The sequence below is a fragment of the Nicotiana tomentosiformis genome, chromosome 11 (assembly GCF_000390325.3).
Source record: "Nicotiana tomentosiformis chromosome 11, ASM39032v3, whole genome shotgun sequence".
In the NCBI taxonomy this organism is placed as follows: domain Eukaryota; kingdom Viridiplantae; phylum Streptophyta; class Magnoliopsida; order Solanales; family Solanaceae; genus Nicotiana; species Nicotiana tomentosiformis.
In genome coordinates, this window is record NC_090822.1 from 21,956,171 (window position 1) to 21,967,326 (window position 11,156).

At 33.2% G+C, this 11,156-nt stretch overlaps 1 protein-coding gene across 1 annotated transcript; it reads left to right on the plus strand.

The window, feature by feature from the left end:
- The first annotated feature begins 255 nt into the window (after nucleotides 1-255).
- Nucleotides 256-2,858, plus strand: LOC117276760 (protein LURP-one-related 12-like). The gene is made up of 2 exons (XM_033656124.2): nucleotides 256-417; nucleotides 2,427-2,858. Exons 1-2 carry the CDS (start codon nucleotides 376-378, stop codon nucleotides 2,850-2,852), a joined length of 468 nt encoding a protein of 155 aa, XP_033512015.2. The 5' UTR covers nucleotides 256-375; the 3' UTR covers nucleotides 2,853-2,858.
- The last annotated feature ends 8,298 nt before the right edge of the window (nucleotides 2,859-11,156 follow it).

Genomic DNA, 11,156 nt, shown 5'->3' on the forward strand with positions numbered 1-11,156 from the left:
GACCTTGTCTCTCCTTCTCTATCTCTTTGTTTATTGTATTTGGTCTCAGACTATTATAGACTATATTTTCCAGACTTGTATTCATATTAGATGCTCATGTACTCAGTGACACCAAGTTTTGGGGAGTGTTTGTATTGTATTTAAATATTATATTTTCAACCTTAAAGAGAAGTTTTGATTTATTGAGATTATCGGCTTGCCTAGTATCGAGATAGGCGTCATCACGACAGATTGGGATTTTGGGTCGTGACAGTTCATAAGAGTTCATTGTTCTACCTTGGTGATGGCTTCATTGTTTACAATTCAAGTGGTGAAATCGTTTTTCGGGTCGAATCGTACTGCCCCGATTCACGACCCAAGGATGAACTCGTTCTCATGGATTCAGCTGGAATTTCTCTTGTCACTCTCCACCGCAAGGTCTCATCTCTTTTCTTTTTCCTTTTTTATTATTCTTTTGATTTTTATTATAAATAAAAAGTAGTAACTTTATTTTCTGCTCGTACAACTTATATATTTTGGAGTGAGATAAATTGTGTTAGACACAAAGTAAAAAGTATTCTCTCATCGCCAAATTCTAGTCTTGTCCCGTCTGTTTTTTCTCTTCTTTTTTTCTTTTCAAATTCTCAATTCATCGGAAATAATGAGATTTTTAAAAGTTATTTATTTGTTGTTTTAAATTGATTTTTGGTTTTAATTTATTTTAGAAACTAACGGGAAAATGTTTTTATTAGTATTAGTTAGGAAACATGTTTTGTTTTGGGTTAAATAGATGCATAATATTAATAATTAGGTAACGTCATTACACATAGTTGCCCATTGCTATGTGCTGAGTAGGGGTGTACATGGACCGAATTTGTTCGATTTTTATTAAAATCAAACTAAATCAACTATATCGGTTTGGATTGGTTCGGTTTTGTCGGATTTTTCGGTTATATGAATATTATTTCAATCTTTTTTTGTTAAATTTTTTTATAAGTAAATATGTGTTTAGTAAAAATTGAAAAAAATGATAAATATATGATCTATTAAAATATTTTTATGGAAATATTTTTTAGTAACGTGTGATAGTTACTTTTTAGTCGTCTGACAATAATTTTACGTTGATGTACACTTTCAAGGTTAACCGAATTTAATAATTAAAAATAACAATATATATGAACCTATATAATGATATGTTCTATTTAATTTTAAATTATCGAAATACCATTTCAAATTCGAAAAAGATATAAGAATTTAATAGATCTTGACATATGAACATGAAAGAACAAAGAAATTGACACATTTTATTAACACTTATAAGAAAGTGATCATACAACCTTAATAAATATGGAGCACTTCATATTCAACTAAATATTACACACTATAAGAGAATCGCAAAAATTTTTAGACATTTTAAAAGAAAATTCTATAAAAAGTCCAAAAAGTATATACAAAAACTATATATTTATATATCGGTTTGGTTCGGGTTTTTTTACTCAATACCAAACCTAATTGGATTTTTTAATCAGTTTGGTTTGACTTTTCAATTTGGTGCAGTTTTTCGGTTCGGTTTGTACACCCCTAGTGCTGAGTTTTTGCTTTTTAAGATTAAAGGTGGATAAATGTATGTTTATATACATATTAGGAATTAGTACATTGTTTGACTTTCTTGGAATATACCGTCCAATATAGTACTCCCTCCGTCTCAAATTTTTAGTCATGGTTCAAATTATGAGGTTCAATTTTTTTTTTCAATTTGACCATAAATTAGATATAGATTGTTTATTTTTTTAAAATAAAATTTTATAACAAAAAACTACATAAAAATACTATAAGTCATTATAATTTATATTTTAAAATAATTATAACATATATATGAAAAATATAATCAAAGAGTAGAACTAGTTGACTCCCAAAATAGTAATTATGACTAAAAAATTTGAGATGGAGGGAGTGTTAACAAAAGAAGACTAAAAAAGGTGGATGAATAGTAATATATTAGAGAATGTGTTCAAATTTAGAAGGGCCGGGAGTTTGATTTTTAATGCTATGTTGAAGGTTGTTTGATTTTTATGTTCTCTTAAATAAGTAATTAATGATAACATGGCTTCTTGGAGCAGTACGGGTGGAATTGGAAAAAAGAAAATTAATGTATTCTTGATTTCTTAAAGTAGCAAATATACATGACCAAAATTATTTGTCTAAATGACTGATAAAAAGGATAGAAAAAATATAATCAAACAACCCTGGGAACTAAAAGTAGTTTCTCTTTTTTAGCATCAGGGTAACCTCCCTACACCACACCCCTTGGATACGGTTTTGCCTCGAACCCTGCGTGAATGCGGAATATTTCGTGCACTGCGCTGACCTTAGAATAACAGAAACATAGTTCAATCCTCTTTCTAAAGCTGAATTCCTTTTTCTTTTTCCCCATTTTAATACTCTAGAAGCCAAGCCTTCATCAAAGGTGGGAAGGGTTTGTTGGAGAGAAAAAAGAAGGGCAAGAACCAATCTTCAGCATTCACAAGTCATCAATAATAGGACAATATGATATAGTAGCACAAGTCTACAATAGTACTGATCCAGTTCAAGAATTCAACATTCAAGGCTCATACTTGCAAAGGAACTGCACCATCTTATACAATCTTACAAAAACAGATCAGAGTGAAGAAGCTAAAGTGGTTGTAGCTGAGATCAAAAGAAAAATGGACCCTGACACAAATGTTGTATTGGGCAAATATGTTTTCTTGTTGTGCCTTAAGGCTGGCATTGATGGGGCATTCATCGTGGCTTTACTACTTGTCCTTGATCAAGTGGAGGGACATGATTTTAAAGAGGGAAGCGACACGGTTAATTTCATGTATGGTCACTGAACGTGATTTACTAAAAATAGTAAAATTACTAATATTTTCTTGCATTAAAATTAGTAACTGAAATTTACTTGCGATAACATTAAAGTCACAAATCTTGACTCACTCTTTAATATTAAAGTCATCTTAATCGGTATATTCTGTCGCTATATTAGGTAAAGTTCAATTACTTTGATGAGACGAGAAATATTTTTTTATTTACCGCTATGATAGGTTAAATTTTGTGACTTTATTGCAGTAGGTAAAGTTAAGTTATTTTAATGTGATGAAAAATAATCTTATGACTTTTTATTGTTGTAGTAGTAGATAGCATTGTGTGACCATACCTGAAATTAATGTGATGGTGGTAGCTAGTGAGCTGCAACCTATGAGGGAGGAAGGTTGATCTTCTTGGTTTTCTCAATCTTGTGAAGTGTTATTGATTGCCATCTTTATGCAAGTTTAAATTGAAGTGTCTTCATTTTCTTGTCTATATATATATATGTTCAATTCTTACACCAATGAGTAATATATTGGTAGTTGAAGTAGATTATATAGATATAAATAAAGGTACTGATCATGAGCTACTATTTTATATATATAAAGGAGGATGGGTAATCTTTCATGATTTTGTCAATCTTCTGCAAAATTACTGAGATTGCCTTTTTCATGCAAGTAAATTGAATAGTCTTCATTTTCTTGGATCTATACGTTAAATTCTTACACCAAGTAGTGATATTGATAGTACGTTCATGTAAAACTCTTTTGATTTTTAATGTTTAATAGTATTATTATATATGACCAGAGGTGGATCCAGGATTTGAATTTTATGGGTTTAGATTCTCAGTTTTACTTGCACTTTCATCTAATTTACTGGCAGTGGTGGAGCCACCTTATAGAAAGGGGTCAAATGACACCCCTTCGCGAAAAAAATACACCGTATAGGTAGGTAAAAAAATAAATTATATGTATATATATTATGTATTGACTCCTCTTAATTTTCTGGTATATTTACTTTTATATATTTTAACACCCCTTAACCAAAATTCTGGTTCCGCCACTGTTTACTGGGTTCAAATTCTCACTTTTGCATATTTGATAATTATTTTTAACATACATACAAGTTTTATGTAAAATCAAAGGTTCGAACGAACCCATTGGTTATTCATTTAAAATCTTTTTGTTTATGAGTTGTTAATGTCAAACAATATTGTTTCCTTGTACAGATCAATTTGCGTCACGCTTCTTGACATTTCAAACATTTACATGTTATTTTACACTAATATATGTTCATGTCTACAAACTTTTAAGACGTGTTATCGAGTTTTCTAATCATAGAGGTACCTACTTTGTTGTGTATGAATGGTGAATAAAATTTGATGGGAGACCTGAATTTTGTACAAGACGTAAGAGAAAAACGAGATAGGCAAAATGCAGGCCAACAAAAATACTTTTACTGCGAGCAACAACAATAACAATAATAATAAATTCAGTATAAGTTCTTTGGATGACGCAAACCTTACCTCAGCATTATGAAAATAGAGAAACTATTTCTAGTAAACACTCGGCTCAAAGAATAATAAAATTTTACTTATGGGGACAAAATTACTGTGCAAAAGAAATGTATGCTTCTAACGAATTAAGGTCCTTATTTGGAACTAAATTGGTAGTTGCAGACTTGCACCAACAAAACGACCTTATTTAACTAAAAATTATGTATGGCATTGAATGAAAAAAAACTCCAAATGAGAACGGACAAAAAGGTAGTTAAGTTCATTAATAAATCTGCTGTTATAGCAATTAGACAAAGATAATTTTGTGACTTTCATATTAAGTAAAATTTAATTATTTTAGTGTGACATTGTGATTTTACTTTTATAATGAATAAAGTTTATTGATCATATGCGAAGTTTTCCAATCAAAATCTCTAACCTTGGTAAGTAGTTTACTCTTGAGGTGAATTGCAAACTTGAGCTTCAATTTAGTTTCTAAAAACTCCGATTTGCCTCATTGCCTCATTGCCTCCATAAGTCCATATCATCAGATTACCTTGTGAAAATATCAATAAAAAAACATGAAGGACTGAATTGTATTTTTAGACATACACGAAGGACTAAAAATGCTAATTTGTTTTTTTTATAATAATGTGTCCAAATTTCAAGTGGATCCTATCCATGGTTCCACCATGTGATACATTTAACAAAAAATTTCTAAATTAGAACCCATCGACTCATGAATTTCAGTGATTTTGTTATAAACAGAAAAGGATTTTCCAAATTTAGTGAATTTTCAGAAAATCAAACTTTATCCTTAAATGTGAATCATTCTGATCAAGATCAAAATGGAAAAATATTTGCATTGTCAGAAAATGCAAAAAAGGTGGACCATAGTTCCAAAATCTTTATTTTTAAGGGTTAATACTGTGAAAGACTGAGAGATTCTCATACCCTAAAAACATACAACATGCCCTTTTTTCCTCTTTGAGTCTTTGATTGCAACGTAACAAGTGTCTATTTACTTTGTAATTTTTCCATGAAAATGACATGTATAAAGTAATTCTTTCCCCTAATTTTTTTTGTCCACTTAGGAGTAGTTCTTTTGAAAATTATCCTTTATCCTTTGCATAGAAATTATTAATATTAATATTAATATTAATATTAATATTATTATTATTACCCCTCTTTTTTCATGTTAATTTAATCCATGACAGTTTGGATTGGTAGGAGAATGAGAGCCCTTCTCCGGACTGAACACATAATACTTTATCGTATCAGGCTGTCTTTTTCTTACTGACTATACTGTATATTCCAAGAAAGTCAAACTATGTATCAATTCCTAACCAGGGGCGGCCCGACCATAAAGCAGGTAAAGCAATTGTTTTAGGCCTCACAGTTATGGAGGCCCCATTTTTTTTATACCTAATAGGTTATATATATATATATATATATAAAAAAGTTATGTGAACTGAAAAAGTTTGATTTCTTTATTTAACAAATAAAGAGATGAAGGATTTGCAACTACTTTGATTTCTGCCAAGGAAATTGCATTTGAAATTAATATCGAACCCGAATTTCATAAGAAACGTGTAATATATAGGAAGAAACAATTTGAGGAGAATGTTAATACTGAAATCTAAAAATCTCTCGAAGAGTCCTTTAGAGTTGATTACTTTTTATACATACTCCCTCTGGCCAATAATAAATGACTTTTTAACCTTTGTTGTGCCCCTTAAGAAAATAGTGACTCCTAGAACAAAAATGCATTTTGACTGAATTATCCTTAATTAAAATTTATATGTTGTTAACTTGACACTTTGAGATATGTAAATAAAGGCAAATTTTAAAAAAATAAAGTTAATTCCTTCTCGATTATATAAAAGGACACTTATTTTGGACCAAAATAAAATAGTCACTTATTATGGATCGGAGAGAGTAGTAGACAAGGTTATTGTTTCACTTTAAAATAGATTTGAACAATTAGAGGCATATAAAAATATTTTTGATTTTCTATTTAGTTGTAAAAACTGAGATCACTAGTTGATGGAAATTTGAAACAATATTGCCTTCATCTTGAATGCTCCTTAAATCATAATAATCAACCTGATATTGATAGTTTAGATTTATTTTTTGAATTAAAAATATTAAGAAAAATAGTACAATTAAAAAATAACAATTTAATTGATATACTCAATCAAATAAAAAGGTTTGATTATTTTTCAAATGCCTATATTACTTATAGAATAATGTTAATAACTCCTATTACCCTTGCTGTAACGACCCGATTTGTCATTTTGAGAATTAACATTCCATTCGGTGGCTTAAGATCTCGAGCAGCTTTGAAATGTGTATTATGACTTGCGAGGGTGGTCAAGTTTGGTTTTCGGATGATTCGGGATTTAATTGAAAGAACAATTCTTGTTTTGGAAGCCTAAGTTGAAATAATTGTTCGGATAATAAATTATATGTAAACGACCCCGGAACAGAATTCTGATGGTTCCAATAGCTCTGTATGGTAATTTCTGACTTAGGAGTGTGTCCGAATATTTATTTTGATGTCCGTAGCTAAATTAGGTTTGGAATGACGAAAATAGGAAATTTAAGTTTGGAAGTTTGACCGAGGAGTTGACTTTTTGATATCGAAATCGAAATCCGATTCTGGAAATTGAAACAACTCTGTTATATCATTTATGACTTGTGTACAAAATTTGAGGCCAATCGGAGTTGATTTGATAGATTTCGGCATCGAATGTATAATTTGGAATTTGTTAGTTTTGAATAGGCTTGAATTGGGGTATGATTCGTGTTTTAGTGTTGTTCAATATAATTTGAGGCATAGACTAAGTTTGTGTCATATTATGGGACTTATTAGTATACTGGAGCGGGGTCCCGAGGGGCTCAAGTGAGTTTCGTAGTGGTTTCGGACCATTTTTAACTGCTATTTTTTTTGCTACAGCGGTGTGCATCGCAGAAATTTCTGCTGCACTGGACTCACTTTGGAAGCTTATATCTCGTAATCTATAAGGAATTTGGCAATGATCCAAAAATAAAAGTTGTAGCTCTTTGTATCTAGTTTTCAGAAATTTAAACTGTTTGGCAGTTGGAACTGGGTACAAGAAGTTATGATTGATATACTATAAGCTGTCGGGGAAGAGTTTTTGGAAGAGTTTGGTATTTTGAGCATAAGTATGTAATGATCCAAAGGTTCATTTTTAGTTCTAGAGATCGAAATTCAATTTCGAAACTTCTGGGAGTTTGATAATGAATTATAGGAATGATCTAGAAAGTTTGGTCTAATTTCATCAAGTCGCGATTAGGTTTTTAGCGCGAAACATGAGTTAATTGTTTAACGAGCAAAATTGGTATCAGATTGAGAAAACGAGCTCTGAATTGAGTTTTTATTGAAGGATTAGGTTTGTATTATTATTTGTAATTCATATGAATAAGAATTGCCGAATTTCGAGTTCGTATGATGGAGTTAGAGCCTTTTAGTGAAAATAAATATTGTTGGTGCAACAGGTTCTGGTGCGCACCTTTAGCGATCAGATTTGGCACTTTTAGCGACGGGGATTGGGCTTTTTAGTGACCAGAAAAGTATTTTTTTAGCAATTTTGTTTTTAGCTCATTTCAACATTTTTGGACGAAAGAACACGGCTTGGGGCGATTTTTGAGCGAGAAATCACGGGAAATCTCGAGGTAAGTCACTTGTGATCATTTCTACTCCATAATATTGAATTATCATTGAGTATTTTGACTAGATTACATATTTTTGAGGTGAAATTCGAGGATTTGGGGTCTAAAAATTTGAAAATAAGATTTGAGATTTGTAGGTCGAGTTGATGTCGGAATTTGGTATGGTTAGACTCGTGGTTGAATGGGCGTTCATATTTTATAATTTTTGTCGGGTTCTGAGATATGGGCCCCACTGGCAATGTTTGAGTTAACTTCCGGATTTTGTGAAAAAAATTATATTTTCATATGGAATTGATTCATATAAATTGTATTGACTGAATCGAATTAATTACGGCTAGATTCGAGGCGTTCTAAGGTCGATTCGCGAGGCAAAGGCATAGCGGAGTAAAAGAATTACGCGGTTTGAGGTAAGTAACATTTCTAAATTTGGTTTCGAGGGTATGAATCCCCGAATTTTGTGTTATATCAATTGTTGAAGGTGACGCGCATGCTAGGTGACGAGCGTGTGGGCGTGCACCATAGAAATTGTGACTTAAATAAATGTTGTGGAGTTGTAAAATTAAAGAATCATGTTATTATCCGCGTATCCTCCACGTGCTAGAGAAATTGAGTTGAGGCTCGTATTAAAGATCATGTTTAGGTTACGTGCCGATATTTTGGGATCCATAGGGTTGTGTTGCTGTTGAATTAATTATTTTAAAATGTACATTTCATACTTAGTTATGCTCATCCATTGTGGGAATATTTATGGGATCGGGGATGCACGCCGCAACAGGCCTTATTGTCTTTATTATTATATGGATCGGGGTTGCCTGCCTGCAGCAGGCCACATCGGCTTTATATCACGCTTGGGCTAAAGGAGCCCCTCCGGAGTCTGCACCCCACACAGTGAGCGTAGATGATTATATATTCAGGATGGATTTTCTAGGGCATGAAATTGTCTTACTTATTTATATTTTGGGCGTAGATGATTATATATTCGGGATGGACTTCCCAGGGCATGGATTTGCCTTACTTATTTATATTTGTGATGAATTTCCCTAGACATGGATCTTGTCCGAATCATTATAATTTGGGAATAAATTTACCCCTAGACTGGATTTAGCCTTATACTGTACTGAGTCACTGACTGTCAGTTGAGGTATATATATACGGGATGGAACTTCCCTGGGTTGGATTCGCCATATACAGTACTGAGTGACCAAGTAATTTGTGATTATGAGTACACGAAGTTTTCCCCTGAGATGTCATATTCCTCATATCATTCAGTATTGATCTATTTTACTTGTACGAAGTTAACTGTTGAACTTGAAAGCATGTCTATATTTCTGTACTGTTATTTCTATACTGGACTGTACCTGTTGAGCTCGTCACTACTTTCAGCCCAAAGGTTAGTCTTGTTACTTATTGAGTTGGTTGTACTCATACTATACTCTGCACCTCGTGTGAAGATCCATGTGCTTCCGGATACGGCGACTGTTAGACCTCAGAGTATTATCAGTTGGAGAGTATCAAGGTAGCTGCCTGGCGTCCGTTGACCTTTACTCTCTTTCTTTCAGTTATTGTATTGTTCTATATTTTCAGATAGTATTTTTATCAGTCAGACTTTATTATCATTTAGATACTCATGTACTCAGTGACACCGAATTTTGGGAGTGTTTTGTATTTGTAATCGTGAGTTTTTTTTATGGAATTTAATTATTATGTTTTCAAACTCAAAAGAAATTGTGATTTTATTGAGGTTGTCGGCTTGCCTAGTATTGAGATAGGCGCCATCACGACATGCGAATTTTGGGTCGTGACAGTTGCTTCAGCGGAAAAAGTGTTTCAAAATTAAAATTGGTAAAACCTTACCTAAGATCAACAATGTCTCAAAGATATTAAATGAATTAGCTATATTGTCAATTGAGAAAGACTTATTAGGAGAAATTGATTATAAAAAATTAATAATAACTTTGCATCTAAAAAAAGTTAGAAAAATAGTCTTCGAATAATAATAAAATATTTTTTATTAATAAAAAAGTCAAGGCCCCTCATAAAGTTTAGCTTTAGGCCACGAAATTGGTTGGGCCGCCCTGTTCCTAATATATATAATATATACATATAGGGCATATAATTTACATAGGTGACAAAAGTTTTCACATAATGACATAGATTACTAATAACAAACGGAAAGTTATTTTTCGTGTTTCAGCTAATGTGTTTCACTTATTGAACATGATTTTATTATCGGTCTGTGATTCCATAGTGCTAACTTCAAAATGCTAGAAAATGATAAAGCATGTAAATTGTTCCACCCCACCCCACCCCACCCCACCCCACCCTGTAACGACTCGGCCGGTCATTTCGAGAGTTGTGTTTTTCATTTACTGCTCCATTCATGCTTTAAAACTGTTATATTACTTATCGGGTTAGTTGGTTCGGGTCCGAAGTGAATTCAATGTGAAATGAGTCACTTAGTCTCTTAAATGGAAAGCTTAAGTTGGAAAAAATGACCGGATATTGATCTATGTGTAAATGACCTCGGATTCAAATTTTGACAATTCCAGTAGCTCCGTATGGTAATTTTAGACTTAGGAGCGTGTTCGAAAAATTAATTAGATGTCCGTAGTGCGATTAGTCTTGAATCCGTGTGCAATTTATGTTTTTGATGTTGTTGGAGGTGATTTGAAGATTTGACTAAATTCGTACGATGTTATAAGACTTGTTGGTATGTTTGGTTGAGATCCCGGGGGCCTCGGGTTAAATTCGGGTGGCTAACAGATCAAAGTTTGATGTTGAATGATAGCTGAAGTGTTGTTCTTGCTGATGTAATCGCACCTGCGAGTGGGGAATCGCAGGTGCGAGCTCGCATGGGCGGAGAGGGCAGCGCTGGTGCGGAGCTTGAGGCGAGGCAGCAGATGGTCGCATGCGTGATGCTTTTTCCGCACCTGCATGACCGCAGATGCGGCAGGAGGACCCCAGAAACGGAAGTGGACTGTGGGCTGGGCTTCGCAGAAGCGAAATTTTCCTCGCAGGAGCGAGCCCGCAGGAGCGGGATTTTGGTCCGTAGGAGCGGAATTCCTCGCAGAAGCGGATGACCTGTTCGCACACGCAAAGCCGCAGATGCGGGTACATGGCCGCAGGTGCGGAAGACCTG

Bases quoted from the DNA above. Each gene is read 5' to 3' on its own strand.
- LOC117276760 (XM_033656124.2), top strand. From the start codon at position 376: ATGGATTCAGCTGGAATTTCTCTTGTCACTCTCCACCGCAAG. The intron at 418-2,426 runs GTCTCATCTCTT...TTAATACTCTAG, and splicing joins TTGTCACTCTCCACCGCAAG to AAGCCAAGCCTTCATCAAAG.